This window comes from Perca fluviatilis, chromosome 8 (genome assembly GCF_010015445.1).
Source record: "Perca fluviatilis chromosome 8, GENO_Pfluv_1.0, whole genome shotgun sequence".
Lineage (NCBI taxonomy): Eukaryota > Metazoa > Chordata > Actinopteri > Perciformes > Percidae > Perca > Perca fluviatilis.
In genome coordinates, this window is record NC_053119.1 from 21,936,115 (window position 1) to 21,961,469 (window position 25,355).

The 25,355-nt window shown below is 42.4% G+C and overlaps 1 protein-coding gene across 1 annotated transcript in view; it reads right to left on the reverse strand.

Moving 5' to 3' along the window:
• LOC120563465 (A disintegrin and metalloproteinase with thrombospondin motifs 20) overlaps positions 1 to 24,953 on the reverse strand; it is an 86,095-nt gene extending 61,142 nt beyond the window's left edge. Inside the window, exons 1-8 of the mRNA XM_039807628.1 lie at positions 24,553 to 24,953; positions 24,005 to 24,366; positions 19,555 to 19,723; positions 9,314 to 9,567; positions 5,007 to 5,090; positions 4,377 to 4,501; positions 4,251 to 4,291; positions 3,802 to 3,907 (exon numbers count right to left, since the gene is read on the reverse strand). Of these exons, the coding sequence (XP_039663562.1) occupies positions 3,802 to 3,907; positions 4,251 to 4,291; positions 4,377 to 4,501; positions 5,007 to 5,090; positions 9,314 to 9,567; positions 19,555 to 19,723; positions 24,005 to 24,366; positions 24,553 to 24,643 (1,232 nt within the window). The 5' untranslated portion in view covers positions 24,644 to 24,953. The remainder of the gene's footprint in view (positions 1 to 3,801; positions 3,908 to 4,250; positions 4,292 to 4,376; positions 4,502 to 5,006; positions 5,091 to 9,313; positions 9,568 to 19,554; positions 19,724 to 24,004; positions 24,367 to 24,552) is intronic.
• Between the last annotated feature and the right edge of the window lie 402 nt (positions 24,954 to 25,355).

A 25,355-nucleotide genomic window follows, 5' to 3' on the forward strand; every position in this document is an offset into this window, starting at 1 on the left:
TAATACCACACACACTGCGACACAGACTGCGTCCTACTCTCCACTCATTTGTTTTTTCAATGGTGTTTGTGTCTAGTTCTACATACACCTCCTTCTGTGCGTTTCCCAAATGTTTATACAGTAAAAATCCCAGAAAGATATCAATAAACTTTCAACTGGCCAGTAGGTGGGGCGGCATTTTCATGCAAAACTTTATTCTTTATCTATCAGAATCTGTCCCCTCCAACATCATGGCCAACATGCTAGTGAGAACCACCTCCAGCTCACCCCTGGGAGGTCAAAGGTCACCAAATCCCATTCTCAAAGGGCTTAATGCAGAGGGAAAGGTACTGCGCACATTAACACACATATGTTGTGTGTGTAAACATGTAAGAGTTTAAATGTATTTTTACCAGAGCCATGATTAGGGCTGCAACGAATGATTATTTTTATTATCTATTCATCTACCCATCATGTTAATTATGTCTTATGTGTCAAAAAAATGCCCCAGACCACAAGGTGACATCTTCAAATTCCTTGCATTGTCCGACCAACAGTCTAGCACTATTGTAAAACAGAGAACAGCATCAAATCCTTACATTTGAGAATGGTTGGTATGTTTGCTAATTACTTAAAAACTCAAATCCTTATCAAAACAGTTGGTAATTCATTTTCTGTTGATCCAGTAATTTTGTTTTTATTTTTAGTTCACCTTTAATTTTTCAGGCAAGTCATTAAGAACAGGTTCTTATTTGCAATGGCAGCTTAACAAGTGGCAAAGCCACATAGGGGAAGGGCAGGAGGGCTAGTTAATCAGCTAATCAGCTAATTGATTCAGCGTCAGTCATAAAAAAAACAATAAAACAAGACTCTTACAAAAGAACAGCTGTATACAGTGAAGTACACAGCATGGCATCTGCAGATTAATGAATTCATCAGGCTGTCTGCCGTTGGCAGTCTCATGAAGCAAGTTGTATATATATATATATATATATATATATATATATATATATATATATATGCTGTGTCCGCATGATGTCTGAGATGTTTAGAACAGGATGTGGGTCAGTGCTGGGCTCAGGACTGTGGCTGAGGGTCAATCCTTACCATCACACAAACAAGACCTAGCATGGCTGGCATGAGGCCCGCCCTACAGGGGCCGAGGGCCTGAAGGCAAACACCCAGGGAATAATTAAGCCCCTGGCACAGTAATGAGCTCCACACACAAACCAAGCTGTTGGCTGAGGCTGACAGCATCAGATCTGGCTCAAATGGTAATTTCAAACTATTCTTTATCACTTACGATGGTGCACAGGTGTATTGGGGGGATGCAGACAGTAACAGGCATGTTTAAAATGAAAACCCACAGCTCAATACTTGGCCATGTAGACTCTCTTATTATCGTGACAGGGATTCGTGACAAGCTCCAAACTATTTTTACTCTTACCACGTTATGATGATTTAGTTCATCCAGATCTGAAGGGCACAAATTAGGATACTGGCTTGAAATTCTGAGATGAGAGCCTTTTAGTGTAATTAGGTAATAAATCAGGAAGTTTTGTGGCTCTCGGTTTGGCAACATCAAGGGACAGCTCAATAGAAGAGTCAATTCCAGTGGGAGGGTACCAAACCCAGCACTTAATTATTAGCATCCAGACTAAAATGTGATTAGTTAGAGTCCACTCACTTTTAGTCAGAGCTCTCAACAAAACAAGCTGCTTTGTTCTCTGCACATCACATCCTTCATGTCTTGCTGTCATCCAGCAAGACAAAAACAGATTTCTGTGCTGAAATGCCTATTGGGAAATTGCGAGAGTAAGACATACTGCTGGAGCGATGATGACCTGAATTCCTGCAGATTGGGTGTGCATAAGAGTCAGAGCAAACAGCGCAGTCTGCAGGAACAGCCTTTATCAACACTTCAACAGAGACAGAGTTCAGTGACACCAGAGGGGAAAAATGGATTGCTACCTTGTCAGTGGATTACACATTTTAGCTCCTCCAAATTTAGTGCTCCGCAAAACACACCATCTTTGATAATCTCAGTAATTGTATCCACTTAAGCTTGTTTTATGGTTCCGCGTAGGCTCCACGCAGAGCTTTCGCCGTAGCCTACGTAAGTGGCCTGATGTTTATACTTGTGCGCTGGTGTGTGCGTCGAGCTGACATGTGTGTGTGTGTATGTGGGGAGTGGGTGATAGAGCGAGGGAGAAGTGAGAGAGTGACGGTGATTAGCTTCGGAGCGAGTACCGACTCCAGAGTCCTAGTGAGAGAAACAAAGTCTCTCCCCTGTGTTTTCTGACCAAGGTGGGAAATCTGTAGCAGGAAAAGTTAACCCTATCCTTGATTTCATGTTATTTATGGAGAAGGAGAACCAGGAAATGAGTCGGGGGAAATGCAACGCTACCAAGCCACGGCCGAGCAACGTGCTTCGCTGCGATGTGTAGGCACGTCAGGCTACGGCGTAGGGTCCGGCGTAGACACAGAGGGGTCAATTCGACGCAGAAGCATAAAACGGCCTTTAGCCAGCTCGCTGAGATTATGTGTGTCCGTATACATTTTGTGATGTTGCCTTTCATATTTCTTAAGATGTTAAAGAAGAAAGCTAAATACTCTAATGTCATATCAAAATGTCAGGAAGATTTATTTGTGGTATAAGACATTTAGAGCATTGGCATCATCTAATGACAAACTTGATTATATGTGCCACCTTTAAACAGCTATCAAGTGACACCGCCTCGCCTGAAAATCCCCATAATGGCTATTAGCAATCACACATCCTTGCAGACATCTGAGAAAGGCCTCCTATCCATTAGTCTACATCTTTTTTTTAATCTGCAATGCTCTCGAGTGGCTCCCACTACCTGACACTGGCTTTCCGAGAGCGTTAAAAATCTCTGGAGAGCTCACGCCTGTGAACGCAGCGATTAACCACACCAAGAGACAACTGGGCCTCTACCTGCTTGAACTTTCGCAACAGATTCACACAGGATGTAAGGGGAAGAGGGGGGGGCCGTAGACTCATCCATCTGGCTGCTCTGGTCCGATCTCTCCACTAGAAGAATGTGTGAGTGGGGACAGAGGAGGTAAAAGAATATCTTTCATTCTTCACCAATGGCTCACACGACACTAGTCCTTTTTACAAGCCTACATAACGGACAGGCAGACCGGAAAGACAATCTCCCACTCACTTTCACTTGTATACTCTGCGAGGGAGGTCAGGGCATCCCCAGGATTCTCCAGGAGTTAAATTTAAGACTTTTTCATACCACCTAGGATGGAATTTAATGCCGACTTCACAGCAGACAGTGACAGGCAAGTCTAAAATGAAAATGCACAGCTCGATACAGGGAAAGAAATAAAGACTGATGCTTTGTCTTTCTCGAAAGAAATGCCCTGGCTGAGGTGGAAAACATTAAATATGTTTAGCATTGCACGGTCTGATAAATTTTGTGTGCCACTTTCAAATCTGTGAATGCGTTTACTGTAGAGAACAGAGAACTCAATCGTTGTACCACATATCCACACTGAATTTCATCTGAGCATGTCGTCCTCTCAAGACAAAGCTCTGACACATTACAGGGTTAACTTCTTGAGCTGTATAGTAAGGTATTATAAGTTGGCATGTTATTAAAAGTCAAGTTTTTCACTTTATTATGTTCTGCACCTGTGTCTGCTGCGCCCTACGTCTCTTAATAAGAGGGCTTTTGTTGGTCAAAGCTGGCTGTGAGGGGTGAGATAGGCCATGTGTGTACAGTATGTATGTGTGTGTGTGTGTGTGAATGAATGTTGGGCTAGGGGTGGGGGGTTGCTGCAACTTACACATGGCCCAGCTCATGAGCGATGGTGAAGGAGGCACTAATTCCATTTTCCTCACTGATGGAGCAGCTTCGGTACGGGTCGCACATGGTCCCCAGCTCCGCAAGCCCTACAGGGTCACGTACACACACAGAGAAACACACAGATGTACATGAACACATAGAGACACACAGCTATTTGAAAGAAAAACCTGCTGCCTGAGTGTTAAAGGCGATTAAACCATCAAAACTTCTGTTCCGTAAGAGAGATTAGCACTGCCACCGACTCCCTCCATCCTCCCTCCCTCTTCCCTTTTCTACCACTCTGTTCTATCACTATAATATTATTAGCTGACAGCATGTCATAAACTCAATACTGTTGCAGTTTATGAGGGGTGGTTACTGGACAGGAAAGTGAATTGAAAGGGACTTGAGGTGGACATATTTTTGCAAAAGAGAAAGGCAAAAGTTTACCTAACGTGTCGCATTTATCTTTTGCACGGCAGATGTCTTCCCTGAAACAAATGAACATACAATGCTGTTAGCCATTTTTCACTTTTCTTGAGCAACTTGGCTTCAAACTGAGAATGGGTTGTGTACCTGGTAATGAGGAGTGCTGTGTCATGGTGAGTGGGATGGCTGTCATCCTGGACGTTTTGGCTCTGCTGCCAGACGCAGAAGTTGTGGAGAGTCGTGGCAGCATTGAAGCTTACAGTGGGCCCTTCCTGTTTTGGGTGAAACACCATTGTGGATGTGACTAAAAAAAATAGTATACACATTGTAATGTAGTAATAGCTGAAGCTAAGTATGTCTTAAAATCTCATGAAATAGGGATAGTCTTATTCTCTTATTTTTGTCCATTGTGACTACTGGTCATGATAGCATTTTACTCACTTTGTTGTCTTTGGCAAAAATGAAATAGATTAGAACATCATCCATTCTTCCAATTAAAATGAGTTCCTTTTAATTTACCTGTTTAAGAATCAGTTACAGTGACCAAATAAACTACAGTAAGCCTCTTCAGCCACCTCACATTTGCAGGTGGCTAGCTGCCTCACTATAGTATCGTTTGTTTTCCAAGGAGACCTCTTTTGAGACATGAAACTGACAAGGCAGGCAGTGTCCTTTCAAACAGGCCCCACAGAGAAAACGCCAGGCCAGGGACACCTGCACTGACGTCAGCCATATTTGAGACCTGGATACAGGTAGCATTAAAGACCCCACACTTACCTGTTCATTGTGGACGACGACTAGCTTGACAATCACGATGTTGATAAGGTTTCCTACGCTGGGGTCCCTGTACACTGCTGCTACCTGTAACAAAGACAAAACACACAGACAAAAAATGCAAACCTCCACTAAGCTGAACCAGAGCACAAATACGGAAAAGTATGAAAGCTAGTGTACTTCCTAACACTTGGAATAAGAAAAATATGAATAAGAAAATGCAGCCATTACTTTTCTGGTTAAGCTCCATGGGGTTGAATCAAAATAGCAACAGTTCATTCAAGTCAAAAGAAACACAAAAATTCTCCTTCAAGGTAAGTTTAATCAACAGGGTATTAAAACCAATTACAATCCCCCCACATACCTTGGCAAAGAAAAAATAAACTAAAACCTGGACCCAGCAACAAATGTGAAACTTCAGCAAAGCTGGGGCTTAGAGCCCCTCTGTGAGGACAGCAAAACATTCCCTCTGTAGTTTTTCCCCTCCGCTTCTCTTGCTTTTCTCGTGCACCCTTGTCACGGTCGGCCAGCAGTCTCCTGAGGCCGTGTGCAGTCTCCTGACAGGATCTCATTAGTCCACTATAAACATTTAGCTTGTCTTAGCCTAGGGGGAGGTATACGTGGCCGAGGCCTGTCCAGAGTGGGCAAAGGGAGCCTGTCTTTGCATGCTCTAAGTCCAACCGTGACACAGGACATTGTTCTGTATGCTCTCGCCCCAATGTATGTTATTGTATGATCAGTGCAAGAACCAGAAGTGAGGAGGACTGCAGCCTTCACCGGACCATCACTACAGTATCTCACACAGCCAAGAACAAGCTGTCAATGTACAAAGAAATGTCAGCAGGGCCAAAGCTACTAAGGCATGGATACCCGACCCGAGGCCGACGGGTCCCGACGGTACCGCGCCGGGCCGGGCCGGGTTCGGACAGATATTTAGAAATTATGGTCGGGGTCGGGTCGGGCTCAGTCACATCAGCGCGATAAGGAATTTGTTGTAAAATGGTGCTGCGGCTCCTTTTAAGAGAGCTCAGTGCGTGTGGGTTTGTGTGTGTGAGTGTGTGTGGTAAGTGGGCAGAAAAGAGATAGAAAAAGAGGAAGCAGACGTGTTGTAGATGCAACCGGAGCAGAGTTAGTGGTTATTCATGTGATAACGTGGGCCCTGGATGAGTCTCCCCTGGTTTTCTGATCACGGTCGGAAACGAAGCGATCAGGAAAGGTTAACACATTGAAAATTTTAACAGCTTATTGACGTGCGCTTGTTGCCCCGTATGCGCTGATGCGCTCATCTGTTGACATTTCCGAATGCCTTCCTACAGTTGCTTAATAAAAAAGGGCTTTCCACACAAATAAACGTAGCCTACATGTGTCATTAGTATGAGAGGAAAAAAGATGAGATTTTAACTGTGTCGGGCTCAGATCGGGCTCGGACATAAATTTCTTAATACCTGTCGGGCTCGGGCCGGGTTCGGACACGGCTCTGTCGGACGCGGGCCAGCCTCGGACAGAAAAATTCGGCCCGATCCGGACTCTAATAGCTACCACCAAGGACCCTCTGTGGTCATATTCTTGGTAATAGTTCTGGGAATCTTTGGGGTTAAATGACACAAAGAGGAGTTTACACTGCTTGATTACACGCATTTTACACATGGTGTTTTTGTAAGGCTGTTTCAGACATTTTCTAAACAAAATATCTTAAAAAGTTGACTGTTTTGAGTGAATTAAAATAAAAAGGGGTTTCACACAGTTTTTGTTGGTGGCTCATCAAACAATTCTTGGTAATTCGTGATTTTTTTGGGGGGAATTTGGAAAAATTGAATTTTACATTTTATTACATTTACTAGTCAGAGACCATTTACAAAAAAACATACATTTTAAACGTGCGGAAAAGAGATGTGACTTAGGCACTTAACAAGCATGACCAATAAAACCCAATGGATCAGACTTGATGGATTTCTCTATTCTGCTTACAATTGCTCTGTCAGATTTTGGCTGGTTTGGTTAAACTGTGGCTAACATGACTGAGAGACTGTGAAAGAGGAAAGGAAGAAAATGTTTGTGTGTGTGTGTGTGTGTGTGTGTGTGTGTGTGTGTGTGTGTGTGTGTGTGTGTGTGTGTGTGTGTGTGTGTGTCTGCACCACTGGTCTGCAGACATAAGCAAGGCAGAACTAATGTTTTGACTTCAAACCTGGCCATAAAAACTGGCCTGGCACATTTAACACGGACTGTACCCTTACAGTCTTACTTAAGGATAACACGCCACTGACAATCATTACTCCGTTACATGTTAATGAGTGTTTTGAACGGTCTGTCATACTAGTGAGAGAAAGTACACATTGTTCAGTACAACTGATAACCTATGCTGATTTGACACACAGACTCCCCCAACACTTTTAATAATAATAATAATAATAATAATAATAAATTGAATTTATATAGCGCTTTTACTCTAATATATACAGAGATCAATCCCAGTGTTACTGGATTGATTACCAGCCAGTTCTCCCCATCAGATATTGGACTCATAAAGAGGTCAAGTTGCTGAGTCAGGATTTTCCCAATTAACTGGGCCACTCTCGTTGAAGCAGCAGAATGCTAGGGTCACATCAGGGTTTACAACCAAATTGTCAAACAGTAACATCTGAGGCTAGAAAATACAAACCTGGACTGGGAGATTTTGTGTCACATTTTAAAGCCGTTGTTGACCAAATTACAAAAGAAAACATGTCTTATCTCTGGTATGCCATGACAGTTTGGGTTTTATTTGCCCCAGGTTTTGAGGTGTCAAGTTTTACGATTTCTGTCACCACTCCAATAACATGAAGGTAAATTGAATTAGGGCCCGAGCATCCGATCAACTTCAAATTTGGTCTGTGCCATCTTAAGTTGATAAGTTGTTAAAAGCCTGAGTTTTTGTCGAAGGGCCTGGCCGTGGCATTGCGGCCATTTTGTGCGTTTTGCCATCAAAACAGGAAGTTGTTGTAACTCGAGTGTACATTTTCTAATCTGCCCCAAATTGTTTATGATTGATCAGAGTCCAACCCTGAAGACATCTACATGCCAAAATTAAGTCATAGTCATAGTGCATCCTGATGGCAACAGAAAGTAGGCCTAAACTTGAAGGTGCTATACTTTAACAAACTAATCCTACATACTTTACCTGATCAACTTTAAAATTGTCTGTTCCATCTCAGGACCTTATCGATGAAAAGTTATTAAAAGCTTGAGTTTTCGTCGAACAGTGTGGGCGTGGCGTGGTGGCCATTTTTAACGTTTAGCGATGAACGAGGAAGTTGTTGTAACTTGAGTGTACATTGTCTAATCTGCCTGACATTTCACATGATTGACAAGGGTCCAGGCCTGAGGACACCTACATGTCAATATTGACTTATAGTCATAGCGCCCCCTGCTGGCAACGGGAAATCAGTCTTTTATGACAAACATCATCCGATTTACATGAAATTTACAATATGTAGTCTACACTTGATATTGAGCCGCCCCCTGTATTTTGACCACACCCCTGAACTTCAGCCCATCCAACGCTGCTTGCAGCGTATCTCTATATAAAAAAAGACAAAAGGTACTTCCTTAAAATGTAGGTTTAATGAAAACGGTTTATGAGGTCTGATTATCGAGAGTAAAAGATTCATTTTTAATATAACATTTTTCCAACTTTGTGTGAACCAAAAAAAAAGTTTTCACCCCCATTGTATTCCCTGTTGCGTTTATGATTTTGTTTCAATTTTATGGGAAAGTCCAGCAAATCCTCTCACATTGAGTTCAACTTTGGTGAACCTTGAAACCTGAGTTCATGGTGACATGCTAGCATTAGCATGTTGCCAGTTGGCTGTTGGTGTTAGCGGTTAACTTGATAGCTAACCAACTAGCCTACAAGTAGTCATTATGTCACCAAACTTCTATTTCACAAAGATGCACAAAAATAATTTTGCTGTGTCACTTTGTATTGTGATTAGGGCTTTAAGAAAACAAAATCTCAGAAAACCTGGACAGATACTGTAAAACCAAGCAATTATCTGCATGGCTAGATACCAATACAGGTAAAGTAGTTAGAAATACACGTTTGGATTATTTTGTAATTTGGGTGAATCAACCATTTCAAAAGATGAACTGTATGCACATCCATATGTGTAAGAATGACACAGTAGTGTGCATGTATACAAATGTATATATTCACGTAGAATGATAACATCCCCAAACTCAAACCAAATCATCTCATAATAATAAACAAAATAAAAAAATAATCCTCAACATTAAGACAAAATAATAATTTTTAGAAACATTGTTTTACTTACTACTGACATGATTGTTAGGATGTAGTGCTCTAGGTTGCGTCCATGGTGACGCACCATTTTGGCATCCGCTGTCACCATCAGCTCAACGTAGCGAGGGTAGGAGAGGAAGCGCTTGCGTCTGTGTGGGGATGTGTGGTGCGTGCTGGTGGAGTTGTTGTCATAAATGTGTTGATCATCTATGGTGGCTCTGAGAGAGTCCAGCTCCTCTCCCATACCCCCACTGCTCTCAAAAGCAACTGGCCTCTTGGAATTCTCTGTTTTAAGAAATACAAATGATGATGAGTGATGATGTAGAGAGGAAAAGCTGTAAGGATTCATTAGATTTAAAATCTTGATTATATGAGAGAATTGGACCATCAAATACTCAAATCCTTCCACACTGGACACCCACTGCTTTTTGTTATAAAGGCATTTAATGAGAGAGAATGGTACATATACAGTTAAGAGCCAAGGGTTTAAGATTAGCTGAATTCCAATGACATAACAGAAGCATGCTGGACTTGGCAAAAATCCACCATATATTATTGTGTCATTCCAGTGCTCAGTTGTGGGCTTTGAAAATAAAAGTTTTCAGGTCGGGCAATGTGCTCCCCCTCTGTTTGAATGTAAGCCATACAAACCTAAGGCGACATTTTTCCAACTTAAAAGGACTAGCCTCAGTATGAAATCTGCAAGAGGATATAAAAATCCTCAAATTATCCCATCTCTCTCAACCTGGCCAGTTTATAATCTGAAACAAATAACATCAAAATATATATGCCAGATTGAAACAGTTTCATTTATAAGCTCGCAGTGAACACTTTCAACACCAGCCTCATATGAGAAAAAAAAGAACCAGGACATCCGCCATGTACTGTACATACTCAAGTGGCATTTTCCCAGCTGAACTGCACGTGTTGAGCTGGCCATGAGCGATAGATTCCTTCACCATGACAGAGTGAAATTTAAAAAGGGAGACAGAGGCACGGACACAGACTAGGAAATCGTAAAGAGCTTGTTTCATTGGAAGAAAGGAAAAGACAAATCTGCAAAGGTTACGGTTGAAGCAGATTTAATTACACATACACAGATGACTGTCCATGTCCACGGGGGTGTTTTCTAATGGGTTCTAAGTGTAGCCTTTTGAAAGAGTTTGGACGAGGCACAGGTAGAGCAAGGGAAAAAAGGGAGGGGCAGCCTTTCTAGTCTTCACACAGGCAAGCTCCAAATTGTAAAAAAAATAAAAATATAAAGTGTAATTTAGTTTGGGACACACAGCTCCAGCATATTCCTGTAATGACTAGCACATTACCCCATACTAAAAACTAATTGATAGATCTTTCTCAAGATAAATCTCTTCAACATCATCAATCAAGTTAATGATGAAAACATCCAAAATCATCTTTATATTCTGAACATCAAAATGTTTCGACCGCAATCCAGAATTTATTAGCATTCAATGGATTTCAATAGCCATTTTGTGTTGTAATAGGCCATCTGAGGACAAAGTATTGGCACACAGGCTATTTTGCTGTCCAGATTTGCAGTGATGCATTGCCACATATGATATGATGTAAGAAAGACTGCTTGCAGTAGTTTCTGCCATCTCTCCGCAAGTGGAAGATTTAAGATTTAGAAGCTACTCGACATAGTGATAGATAAATGTAGCAGGAGTGAATAGTAAATCGTGCAAACACACAGACACGGCAGCTGCAAAGGGCCTAAACAGAGAATTCTTTGACAAGTTCCTATTCCATCACAACTAAAATTGCTCAATTTTTTTCAAATATGGGGGCACATTTTTGACATCCACAACTTATATAACAGCTTATATTGATGTGTTCCAAATGCACTTAACACTTTTATGTCAACAGTCATAGCCTTCTGCAGTGTCTTGTGATTGCCTTTAAGAAAACATGCATACTTGTGGGAATGAACAATTCTGAGAAATAAATTAAACATAAAATGCCAGATGTCATAAAATGACATTTAGTAAATAAATGACATTCAATCATTTTGTGAATGTCCGTGTTTACGAGCCAAGCATAGTTTGGAGTCCGTCATCCTAAACAACCTCCTCAACTTTAGATAACCCGATTATAGTGAAGAGTTCCATTGTCTTCTGAAAACTCAGTCTTTCCAGACAGTCACACACAGAGAGAGATTGTGTGAAACTGTTAGGTCAGAGAAAAGCAACAACAACAAAAAGAAAGATTCTGAGCGTTCCGAGATCATTCAAGTGATGCCCCCAGCGGGCACACGAGGCTGAGCGTGACTCCCTGGCACAAAGGCACACAGCTCTTGCTGCCGTGAGACCCAGCCCCATGCCAGTGCCAGCATCCAAGTCAGAGCCAAGCCTGTCTATGAACACAGCCCGGGCAGCTGGGCCAGAACAGAGCTTTGTATTTTCCAGGAAAAATCTCTCCAAGGCCAAACCCACTACACTAAACCCCTTAAACAGACTCATCACTGCAGACAGCCTGACATCAAAGGGATTATCAAAGCACAGAAGAGTATCTACATCTACAGAAATTGGTGTTAAGTCTCAGAGCAAGTGAGTGTGAGATGAAAAAAGAGAAGAAGAGGAGGAGAAAATATGGTCCCTGTTATAATAGCCTTTGAATCAGCGCAGATTAGCCACACACAACCTTTCCCAAATCGCCTTAGGTTGAAATCCCCCTCTCACTGGGTAGTGAGCTGCTACTTACACCATTAGAAGACAGGGGTGACTGCCCTGACGCGCCGGACATACAGAGACGTGACAGCTCCCTTCGGGCATTTGGCATCATATCAGCATCACCTACGCATCTACATCTCTGTATTTTTCATGTTGAAATTGATTACCAAACATCAAAATATGATACATTCAATTTCTTTTTACACAGGCAAAACTTTCACGACCTTGAGCCTATAAAAACCGAGCTCCAGCAGTTCTTCATAACAGAGAAAAGGAGCCCCGCACGGCATGAGTGTTAGCATTTATAAATGCTGTAATTTGGTTGGCTCCAGTACATAGCTGAAATAGACCTACACCACACTCACTTTTCTGCTCTACTAACGCCTACTTGACTTGTAAATTTAAAAACAAATCTTTTTATCACTGTGCCAAAAGATAATCAAACCAATGAATATTGTAAAACAATGTTTTTCTATTCACTCAATAACATGTTTATTTGCACGCCAAGTACTAGTTTCAACAGTTTCATACATGTTTCAATATTCTAGTTGGGGTTTGAATGCGTACATATGTTTACACTTATTTACATTCACTCATTAACATGTATGGAAGCATGTTGATGCTTGTATATGCACTTTCAGTTTGAGCCCATTCATGTACATACAGCCTTTTCTGAAGGATCTCACTGAGATTTCAATCTACATCAAAGAGTTGCTCTTTGACTCTCCTTCAGCTCTCTGTCAAAAGTATCAATGCCAAGAGCCCGACAATAGGGAACACACATTTCATTGTTGAACTAATTAACATTCTTTTACAATGGCCCGCTGAGAGTTAAAGCGCCCTTTTCCCCGGGTGCCAATTAAATAGACAGTATACCTTACATTAAGTATAGGTACTGCCTTGGTTCTATACAAGGTCAGACACTCTGGTTACTGACAGTATACCTCAAGAGGGGAAAAAATGTTGAAACTCCTGCAGACAGAGGCACAATTAAGCGCAATTCTGTGGCTAGACAGAGAGGAGCAAAGGCAGCTAATTGTTGCTGCTGAAAAAAGCTTTTAAAAGTGAAGTGGCATGGCTTTTGACCTCATTGGAAGAGCTTTGTACACTAACAGTGCTCTCAGGGTTCAGTTGTTATTTTCAGTTCAGAGACATGCTAAAGACAACATGGTGGTCAGCTGAAGAATGTGTTTGGAGAAGCAGACTCATTTGAGGAGAGGAAACACTACTTATGGATAGGACTCCTAATGACGGGCAATGGTTTTGCCAGACTCAAAGTAAGAGTTTATGACTGATCAGATTGAAAGAAATTCATCATAACTGACTGAGAGCATCCTCCTTGAAGCCAGCACACATTTCTTTTCATGTTTAATAACAGAGAGCTCCTTATTTCTAGTCTTTATTTATTGCATAAGGAACACACTTTGAGAAAGGAGGTTATGGTTTACGGTGTAACGTTCAGGTGAGAGGCTTTTAAATAAACCACGCCATCATAAAACTAACAATTAACATAGCATCTGACTTTGGCGTCTAACGAGAGCCTCAAAGAGGGGCACTTAAAGGATAATTCCAGTTTATTATAACTTGGATCTTATTGGTTTAGTTTTCGCCCTCATCCCTGTCGGTAATAATGACATTGTACTCACAGCATTGCGGAGTCAGACAAATTGACTTTCTAGTAGCAATGTCGTCATGCTACCAGAGCTCAGAAATGATCAACGGTTGGACAAAACTATGAAAATAAGACCTACGAAAGCCACAATTGTGAATATAGTTCGTAAACAAAGAAAAAAGAACAACAATTATGACTATAGTTCAATACATACAACTGTAGAGGTTGATAGTTAATAGGAGTAATGCTCCTCCAACGGGGTCAGTGTGGATAATGTCCTTACATCTCCCATATTTTCAAACATCCCAAAAACCTATTAAAGCAAGCACCCTGAAACAAATAGTTCTGCCTTGACATACACAAAGCAGGTCTGCAGTTTTGAGTGATTTTGGGCTTTTCAGATGATAAACAGCCAGAGCCACAGGCAATGACACTGATGTTTCACTGGCCAGCTCTCAGCACTGCCTCTCCCCAGTCCATCTCAGTGAGAAACTGTCGCTCACCTGTCACCCCCTCTCACCTCTGACTGTCACCAATGCCACCATGCAGTCAGTCACTGTCACTCAAGTTGCTCTAACCATTCCAATCAGCCCCCATCTGTTAAGAATGCCCAGACAGTAGACAGTGGCAAAAAATAACCCCAGATGGAATCTGTCACGGGAACTCCCGAAACAACACAACACATTGGGTTCAATAGGGCTGAGGCCTCTGGGCAGGCAGACACATGGCAGCTATTAAAGTTATAGACTATCTGTGTAGTTGCCCAGCCCTGTTCTGCCCCGACCAGAGTATCTGTTAGCTTAAAATCAATGCCAATGACTGCAATGAGACATATTATTAGCGGATTGCATTATCTATCATGCAGTGTTACTGTATATATATATATATATATATATATATATATATATATATATATTACGAAAGGCAATGACGGGACAAAGCAGCATGCCTGAAGGAAAAACTAACACACGTTGGCTCAAGACTCGCAGTCAGTGCATGGAAAAACACATTTTTCCACTCATTTCATCATCACTCACAATCAGAAAGAGATTTATTGCCAGGTAAGTAGCACTTACTAGGAATTTGTCTTGGTTGAAGGTGCACTGCATACATAAAAACAATAAAATAAAATAAACAAACAATAAATACAGAAACAAAATAACATACATACATACATACAACTATTTAGCATTAATTGGGTTAGTGCAGAATGTACAAAAATGTAGAGGGATGTGCAACAGTTTCGGATAAATAGAATGTGCAGGGGACAGGATGTTGGATTAAGGTTCAATGTCAGTTTCAATGTCAGTGCTCATGACTCAGACTATTAAGACATTATCATCTTGGTGTTTCAAAGAATTCGTCCATTCAAAAGGACAATCAAAATACAAAAGATTTTTTTTTCCTATGTAGACCAATAGCAAGGCGCGTGAGAAAGCTACTTCAGAGAAGCAGGTGTAAAAAAAAGAATGGCGGGCAGTAGGAGTTGGGGAAAAGGCTGGGGCCTCTGCCAAGCTCTGGAGCAAAACCGACAGGCACATGCAGCGCAGGCAGGGACTGCTCAAACACATCTCCATTCCTCTGCACTACTTGGCTCAGCAATTCCCAATATTCAGCGGGACTCTTCGTCAACTGACAGGGCAGGGAGATGTCATGCACTCCTGACACACACTCGCAAGCAAACCACACATTAGGATGCACACAAAAGGCCAAAAACTAACTTTTTTTCCTGAGCAATAATAGGTACTTCCTGCAATGGGGGAGGTAAAGTCTATCCAGGGGGCATGAGGGCACAGAACAAGCCTAAGCCTTTTGGAGCCATCTGACATTCAGAAGTTCGACACCATCTAAAGCCAGACCCTAAAGGTGAGAGGGGTTGTCTGAGTGATCAGCGCCCATCAACAACACCATGGCAGGCCACCTTTGCTGACCCCTGTCAAGAGCCAGAGTTAAGAGGAAAACAAAGAGCTTAACACACACATAGTTGCAACTGAGGCCCAGCAAACAAAGCCAGCAAGCCCAGTAACCACGTACCTCTAGGAGGGGAACAACTCAAGGTCACATCGACCCGTCCAGTGAGTGATTCCAAACAAAGAGGGAAGTGAGGTCACAATCAACAAGTGCTTCCATTCACATACATGAAAGCGCAAAGGGAGAGCGGGCAGCGATTCAAGTCGGCTAGTTCAAACCCCAGGCGGGGGAGGGCATTTTTCCATGTAAATGAACCCATTGACCAAAAACCTGATGCTAGCATTTGAACTACCATGTATACACAGTGGGCACCAAGGGGGGAATCCTATACAATGATTGTGTTGAGGGTCAGGGGGCAAAGATGCCATGTGTGCCAAGTATTGCAGCATCAAAGCCAGTCACTTTGCTGTCCCAGCTGCCCTCGGTTAGCCATCAAGAAATTGGTTGAAGCGGTTGGGAGCCAACACTGGAACACTGGTGTTTACGGCTGGTGATGTTTGCTGTCAAGCTGTCTGTATTCAATTCACTGTTTCTAATTCAGACAAAATATGACACCCCACAGCTTTAGACACGCACTGTGAGAAAGAGATACTGCCACAGCTCCCCTTCCCTCCGTCTCTTGCTTGTCTTCACATGGATTTTAGAGAGCAAAGGGAAGAGACCGATAGAGAAGAATCTGCCCCTATCTGTAGCCACCCTCATCCCTCTGGCTATCTCTTTCGAAGGACGACGCAAGGATTCACATGCAAGCTCGGAGACAGATACCCCGTAGAATGTGTCATTAAAGGTCGGAGCTGTGCTGTGACTTGAGCCCAGTAAGCTTCTTCCCCAGAGGCTTTTAAAAGCCAGAACCAGGAACAACAAGGCACTCTGTGACTTTAAAACATTAATCACCCACTCAACAGCTATCTACACTAGAGGTATTCCAAACAGCAAGGAAGCCACCCAGGTTGGCTGACAAAGACAGAAGACTGATACAGTTGCTAGAAATGTCAGAGACCAAATTTCAGCATTACAAGCATGTTGTTCAGATTTTTATGAGCGACACAAATTTTTCTGAAGTCTTTTTGCTTTCTAATGTAGTCACTCTTTGGAAACTTTGCATTTAAAACTCACATCCATTCATCAGCACATAGAATGAACACACACACAGTGAAGAAAAGCAGCTGAAGACAGGTATATAGTCATGTCATGACTGCTGAAATAACAAAACATAATTTTCCATCAAGGAAACACTTTAAAAGCCCTTATCAGTGCACTTCTATTTCTGACACTTCACAGGCACATGTATGAAAAAGTCCATGTGTACGTGTCAGAGATGACAAGTGCAAATTTGAAAAAAAAAGGTTCACCTTTGTTAAACTCATGAGGAAACATTGCCTTCCTCTCCCTTCAACACATTTTTGCAGAGGTGTGCAAGGACTGTACAAACATTGGAAACTCTTGTTCCCTCAATAGATACAGAAGTTGCAGTTGTTGTTCTGGCACGCAGAACAACTGTAACGCAATGTATGACACGTCATATCTGAGGGAAATGCTTATCTCACCAGAGGAGGTATCTTTCTGATGATATACATTTTGTTTCCTGGCGGTCTGCTTGATGAAACACAGCTTGTTTCTTCTTTGTCGTATTCAAAAAGATGTAACAACGTAACAAAAAACAATGTATTTTCATGGGAGAAGGCTGTCTGGTTAGCAGATTGGATGCATTGCCGGCCATGCTGCATTTCCATGAGTTTGGACAAACTGAGATAGTTGGCATGTTTCAGACCTACAGGGTCCATAAAGCTTCAGACCTCTTCAAATTCCCAAACCTGCCAAACCCCTCAGCACTCAAACTCCAGCTCCCAATTTTGAAAGAAAGAGAAAGAGAGAGAGAGAGAGAGAGAGAGAGAGAGAGAGAAAAAAAAAAAGACCATAAGGTGACTGACCCTGACAAATAGTGCTTCTATAGCCCCTAAAAAAGAGGAGATTCTGGATCCCCCGTGTAAACACCACAGGTTCTCCAGTCGATCATCTACATATGAGATAAATCAGAGTTTTTTATTTCTTAACTTGGTATAGATCCATTGCTTTGGAGGGTTAAACTGAAGAGATAGCAGATACACTAAACTGAAATGAAAACCTGTTAACCTCTGAGTGACCAGTTTATCAGATAAATCTAAATCAAATGTAGCCCAGTACAAATTCATTTTTTGGAGGTGGACAAACTGTTAGTTCTCCTTGGTGTAGCTACAGTAATAATTGGCAACTCTGTATATACCTTATGTATCCACCTGTACAAACAGTACATTTGCTGGGTTACACTCTCATAATCTACTATTTGCATGAATTGCGTATGCATAATCGAACATTGATCAGCAGTTAGAGTTTCACTAAAATCCAATACTAACACATTAGACACTCTATCACCTTTGCTGTAACATACAGAAGGTACACATTTACGTTTTAAGGGCACAGTCCAAAAAGCTTTTGCTGCTTAGAGATCCTTGCCCTAGCTAACAAGGATTTTATTTTATGGTAGTGTTTTTTCAACACTTGTTTTCCCTCTCAGCATTTAGGCTGTGGTTAGAAGCCCCATACTTAGACACAGATTTAGTCTGATGAAGAACATAAGGAAAAGAAAGACAGACAGACTGTACATACATGGTGTAGAGTGGAGGCAAGAGAAGGTAGAGAGAGACAATACCATACTACACAGAGCTGGTGTGTGCTACAAAATCCAAGATCATGAGCAGCTACTACGAGTGTTTTGCAAGCAGAACAGCACGTGCCAAGCCAGTGTTTATATCTAACCAGCTAGTAGCTGCGTGTACTGCACTCCTTCCCATAAAAAGACAGGACAGGCCTGTTAGTCTTGGCTTAGTATGGCCTTCAAAGAGCACATTTATCACCGCATCTGGAGAGAGGGGCCTATCTGATAAAGTGAGGAGCCACAGCCTGGGACACCTCACAGTCCTACCCCAGCTCCACTGGTTCTTTTAATCCTGCTGCTTATTGTTAACCTGCAGCCCTTTGATGATGCCCGACAGGTGTCTCATCCATCTACGCATCTCCTGCGGTACACTGAATATCATTTCTACAAGGGCTTCATAGTTGAGGTTATGCAATGAAAAGTCAGAGTGTATCTAATTTAGGATTACAGTAAGTGGATTTAAAAGGATAACTGGCTAAGACATAATATAACTGAATAAAGACAATGGATCTTCCTGGGACAGCAGAAGTGAGGATCATTCCTTTGCTCACTGTTCAGGGAGAGTATATTTTAAAAGTACCTTAGAGTGGGGGCTGAGAGACCCTCCTGTTTACCACACACAGACTCAGAGAGTGAAAGGGCAAAGCACATTAAGGAGGTATTGACCTGGCCCATCAGGTCCGTCCAAGTTCTTTAAATCACAGCCACACACAATGGCCACCACCAGGCAATAATGGCCGGGTTCAGACAACAAGCAAATCAAGCAGTCTGCACATAAAAGATTTATTGCATCACACAACAAAGGCCGCACACGGAGTTCCCTGTGAGGACGACTCTATGGCTTTCCATCGTGGTGAAGTCCACTCGGTCACCCCGCTTTCTCTTGAGGGCCTCTCCTCCACCCAAAGGCCTCAACCATTAAATTTCAAATGAAATTGGGGGAACTTTCGAGCAGCCTCCCATGCGGAAAACCTCTCCAGTTCTTTTCATCACAACGGCAACCTGAAAAGTAATTATTCCTTCCCTCTGAGCTCCTGCCACAGACCTGGGATAGAATGTTCCAGCAGAACATAAGTGAAAACACCAGCCAGTTCTTTTTCCTTAATTAAGTTGTGGAGTTTTCAATAACACCCCTAAATCAAGGCTGAAATCTTTTGAGTATCCTGAAAGCCAAAGATCGTTTCCATTTGAGGACAGTGTTTATTGCTATGGCTCAGAAAGTGAATGCAGAAGGTAAGTGTTTGTGGGTGAAAATCAGACAGACAGTGGTTAAAGGAAGTATAGTTAGGCAGTCGGTAATCTGTTACCTGAGGCAGCACAGGGCTCTGTGTTTTTGTCAGTATGCGAAATGTTCTTCTTCCTCTCATGTCGATAGACGAGATGAGGTTTGATGTGCTCTTCATCAAATTCCTCCCCCGCAGCATTTAAAAGAGGCTCCAAGAAGTATTCACCATGTTGTGTCGTAAATGTTCCAATCTAGAGCAGAAAAAAAAGAGATGGTTTAAGTATGACGCTTGCACTTGGCATGTGTGCATATTGTACTGCATGGGTGTAGGTTTAATATTCAGATACATAGTTTCATTCATAAAGAGGTTGCGGTTTAATTGCAGTCATACTGTGTCGCACTTGGGCACCACTGTGCTAGGGCTGGGCGATATTGAGAAAATCAGATATCACGATATTGTTGACCAAATACCTCGATATCGATATTGCAGCGATATTCTAGCATTGACAATTGGTGCTCTAACAAAATATCTTCACACTTAGATTTTAGATAAATAATCATCAGTAATGTGGATATAATGACTAAGTGGGGAAAAGGCAAATAATAGAACAGCTAGAACAGTCTGGTAAGATCAGAAAAGTACATCACTTTACTGTAATGCAGCCTTTAAAACCAGGAAAAGACAACACCTATGTCATATCACGATATTACGATATCCAAAATCTAAGACGATATCTAGTCTCATATCACGATATTGATATAATATCGATATATTGCCCAGCCCTACACTGTGCACATTATTTCCATGCTTTTTTTGACAGGTGCACATGGAAAGAACACGCTGACTCACAAAAGGTCAGAGATACCTAGTCTATATGCTTTGCGTTCCACTTCCGGGATTGCTCCGGTGGTGCAGGAAATTCTGCCAAATGCATGTATTTTTCGTTTCCTTACGCTTTCTTTCTGTTGGAATTTTAAATAAATGTTTTAATTTATGAGGACTATGGTTGACTGCTCATCAGATCTCTTCATGGTAATTTGAGACAGCTAGCTAGACTATCTGTCCAATCTGAGTTTTCTCTCGCACAACTATTTTTGCAGTGGCTCTGTGTGGAGTTTGGCACCGCCCACGACGATTCTGATTGGTTTAAAGAAATGCCATTAAACCAGAGCACGTTTTCCTCCCATCCCCGAATGCTATGTGGAGTAGCCAGACTCTCCTTCAGAGCGCTTTGGAGGAGGGTCTGGCAAAGCGAGACTAGAGAATATTTGACAGCTTACTATCACTCATTGCTGACATTGTAACCGTGAGAATCAGGAACAATTTTAAACCTTTTATACATTTATCAATGCACGTGTCATCATGATTCAGTAAATCGTTTTACGCCTTTGTGTACAGGCTGTTACCAGTGCTTGTTCTAACTGTGAAAATGCATTACCCCTCACAACCTGACACTGGGGCTAGTGACATCATCATACATGGACAGAGCTGCTGACAGAGGAATGCTAATATTGATTTGGCAGCTCAGTCGCTCAAAGCTTCTTAGCTCACTCAGCCATGAGGCACAATGGTGTTTGTATGGTAATTTCCGCGCACACTTAAACAGGATATTGGACACTGGAATGTTATCTTTAAGGCAGCATTATTCCATAACCATCCCCGCAAGTGATGGATGTTTGACAATGGAAAACATACAAATCGGATATGGAAAACGTGTACAAACTGTATGTGTACTTTTCCTCTGAAGGATTAGTTGGCTTGCACGTATGCACCATACTTCCTCGGAAGTGCTACAGGCCTTGAGTGACACATGTGTTCAGTGCCGCAGTGTAATGAGCTTGTGAAAACAAGACACAGGATAGAAACAACCACACCACTAAAAAAAAAAACACCTCAGAACCTCAATGTTTCTCATTGTTGTACCTCGAAAGCTTTCCTGCGATATTACCATTTCTGTGTGGATGAATGAAACTGCTTCTGCATTGCAGGAATAAATCAAAGTATTGACAGAATTCAGTTAGACTGTGAAAATGTGAGGCAAGGCACCATGGGCTGATTGCTGATTGCAAAACGTTTAAGGTACTTTTTAATTAAATATGAGAATGTTGCAGCCTTAGTACAACTACCAGTTGTAGTGATCTTAATGTAATGAATGATTTTACAGTGTAACAACAGGTAGATGTTTACCTGTATCTTGTAAATCCCTATCTATGGTGTGTTAACTTTAATTAGATGATTATGGTTGAGCCTTTCTAAAGTTCTCATGTGGTGTTAACGGAAGGCTGAACAGACAAATGCTCGGTTTAGTCAATGGAGGGGGCAGAGTTTCAGGGTTTCCCAGCATTAGCTCAGCAGCAAATCTGGCAAAAGTTTGGACACACACAATGGTTGCTGTTCAGTAGCGGGTGCTGAACTGGACCTTGCAACTGAGGGACTCCTATTTGAAGCGAGGTCACCATCATGACATGGATGGAATGACTGTTGGCACACATCTGTTTTTATTAAATCCCTCAAAGACACTTTTAAACCCTGTGAAAGCCGAGTCATCCAAAAGTGACGTACAGTTGCAGTCAATTTCTAAAGTTAAATAGGACATAAAGGTGTCATGAGCCTGATCTTAAGACAGAGGTACATCGCTTGGTGCTAGAATTAAATAAATGACAGCTTCATTTCTCAGGACAGGCTGACTCAGCACACACTTCTACTGCATGAGTGAACTGGGAGACTGGGTGCCTTCAGGGACATTTCCCACGGTGTGAGCTGCAATCCTTAAGTTCCTCACAACCTTCATTGGCAGTTGTCTCCTCTTCACAGCATTTCTCCCTTTTTCTGCCCGTCACAGCTCACTTTGAAAAGGCCAAAAGCTCCTCAACCCTGCCCCCCGATACCCCCCTGGGGATGGCTTTGAGCAACTCTGGACGAAAGGGGGAACCTGCTTTTTCTAGAATGACCCCTTTTGTTTTAGGGCTTAATTATTCCTTAATGACCTCATCCCAACAAAATGTGCCTGGCCATTAAGCCCCAGTGATCAGATATGTAAGTAACTCACCACGGACACATTTATGACCCAATAGCCTCTGGTGCTGTCTCCATTGTCCTGTCATTCTCAATGAGTGATGAAGCGGATAAGCAACAAAGATTGCTTGAAAAAGGATGCAAACATGTTTGGATAAGCGAGTCATACATCAAAGTTAGGAAAAGGGGCAATTAAAGGCTTATTACCCTGCTCATTCCAGCATACAGCACGTCTTAAATTGCTATACAAACATGAAAAAAAAAAAAAAAACTTCATGTGGTGGTCTCTTTTCTCCAAAGCTACATTGAATGGGAGTAAACTCCAACTACTGTAAGATGTAATACAACCATTTTATATTTCAAGAGGAGTGCAGTCACTGTATGCATTGTGAATGTACTGGATTAACATGCTATCCTGGTACTGTACACAGTGCACCTATCTAAAATAAGGATGATGTCACTGATAGGGGAGGGAGACTCCAAGGCTACGGTCCTCCTGCCGGCCAAACACCCCCACCATGCAGAATCCACGGCAGAATCTGGCTGGCGCAACTGAGGTCAACCCCCTGCCCCTGGACCAGTAACCTTATGTGACCCATGAAGTCGTCCCCTTCAACACAATCATATTCTCTCACGCAGGAGTCTGCAAACTAAATGACTTGGGCATCTTTATCCTCAAATGGTATAATGGGGCTGTAAAATCATTATTATCCCAACAACTTTATTACAGCCCCATAAGATCTAAAAGATACGATAACGGGCAATAAACAAGCAAACTGCAAATACAAATGTTAGGCCTATATGAATAAAAACTTCAACTCACAATGATTATAAGCAGCAAGTATGCACATTTGAGAAGCTGGAACCAGCAAATGTTTGGCATTTGTGATTGATTGATTGATTGATTGATTGATTGATTGATTGATTGACTGATTACTTAGAACTGTCCGTTTGTTTAACTAATTGGTTAACTAACCACTTGTTTTAGCATGTCTGCTGTTATTACAGTTATTTTTGTAAATATTTAGATGTTTAGATGTAGCAGCAAAGAAGTGGTTGATAAAGTAAAAGCGCAGGCATGCACATAGGCTACTGTAGATTCAATTCTACTGGTCTTTTTAAGGCGAAATCAACCTTTTTGCTTGCTATCCTCAGTGGCAACACAGCAGCAGGGTCAGCCAAAGAGCAGCAACCTCAGCTGGAGCTGATCGGGGATTTTTAGTGTGTCATGCTCAAGAGCACTTCAGCAGAGTGGAGGCTTGTTGTCACATCAACCCCAGTCTTTAACCACTACCCCCCCCCCCCTGCAATGTGCACTAGCAGCATCTCCAAACAGACACTGCGATGCAGAGCTACGCGCTCTCCTCCTCAGGGACATTAGTCCAGTTGCTCTTGTTACACTCCTACACACTTCACTTTAAGCTGCGGTTTTGTGGGAGACATGCACGGATGAAGGCCTGTCAGCATCGCTTGATTAAAGCGTCTCAAAAAAATGTAGCGAAATGTGAATACTCACAAGGCCGGTGCACAGACTGAAGACGGCCGGGTACTCGCTCTTGGCGTTGACTTGTCCGCGGAAAAAGCAGTGGCGCATATCGCTCGGGTCAACCAAGTGTCTGTCCGTGGCGTTGCTCTCTTCCGCTCCCAAGTGTGTCACCCTGTAAGATGGGGCGATGAAGCCGGAGTCTGCGGTCAGATTGAGATGAAAGCGTTCCCCGAATGCATCGATCCTGTAGCAAACCCGTAATCCCGACAGGTCATCATTTAAACTCCTCCGTCTCCTTCTGTAGTGCAATTTGTGGGGGAATGACTCTCCAAAGTCATTCACACGGAGCGGGGTGATGATTTCATACGATGACAGCTGCTTGATGAAGCTTTCTGCAAAAAGTAAAGAGAGACAGTAGTGTGGCGTTAACAGTGCGTCAATGTATCCTGATAAGTGCAGCTGCAGCCTGACAGCCCCCACAGTGCCAGGCATCATTCTCAAACACCACAGATTACTGTTTAAACACCTTCAACAACAGTAGCCTATCACTTCACCCTACTCCTGAATCAAAACACTACCTTGTTTCGGATGCAATCGGTGTTGCAAAGTGTCCCGGACAAGCGCTGACAGATGACACATTAGTCCAAGCAGCCAGATTGCAAACTGCATGATTCCCTCCGCGAAGATCCCAAGGCTGTAGTCTCCAAGGCAGTACCCTCTGTCTCTCCCGAGCGGCTCCCCCTCTCCCTCTCCTTTTCCCCCGGCTTGTCAGCAACAGGTCGTGGGATCCGCGGAGGCTCTCTGCAGCGCAAGTCTTGCAAAGTGCATTGGCCTCATCGCATTGCTAAACGTGCATCCACTACACCCTCTATAAAACCTAACTATTTATGACACGTTCATCCCCCTGACAAAACTAAAATGTTGCTGCCTAATGTAAACTGCAGTCTATACTGAAAGGAGGGATCATTGCCCAGTACCCTTTCCCTTAGCCATCCCTAGAACACCCCGTGCACCCTAAGCACTCACCAACCGAGAAGCAACGCCCCTATCGGCTCCCGAGCCAATGGTGAGTGCGCCTCGACCACCACACATGGGGCAGGCTTGAGTGGTGCAGTGTTAAAACGCCAGGGAATAAAATATACCAGTGTGTCCTCTTTAATAGTGATTATTGCTAATACAAAATGTGAATGACCTTTCAAGGAAACTGTCAAAGAGCACTGACATTGAAGCTATGCAATACTAAATTATTTAATTTCAAAATCTCCTATGATATAAATGAATAGCATTGCTATATCAGGCAAATATTACAGAGACTTGTAATGTATCTGAGGTGGTACATTACATAGCGAGTTCACATTTGTTTTACACAATAGACTGTAGA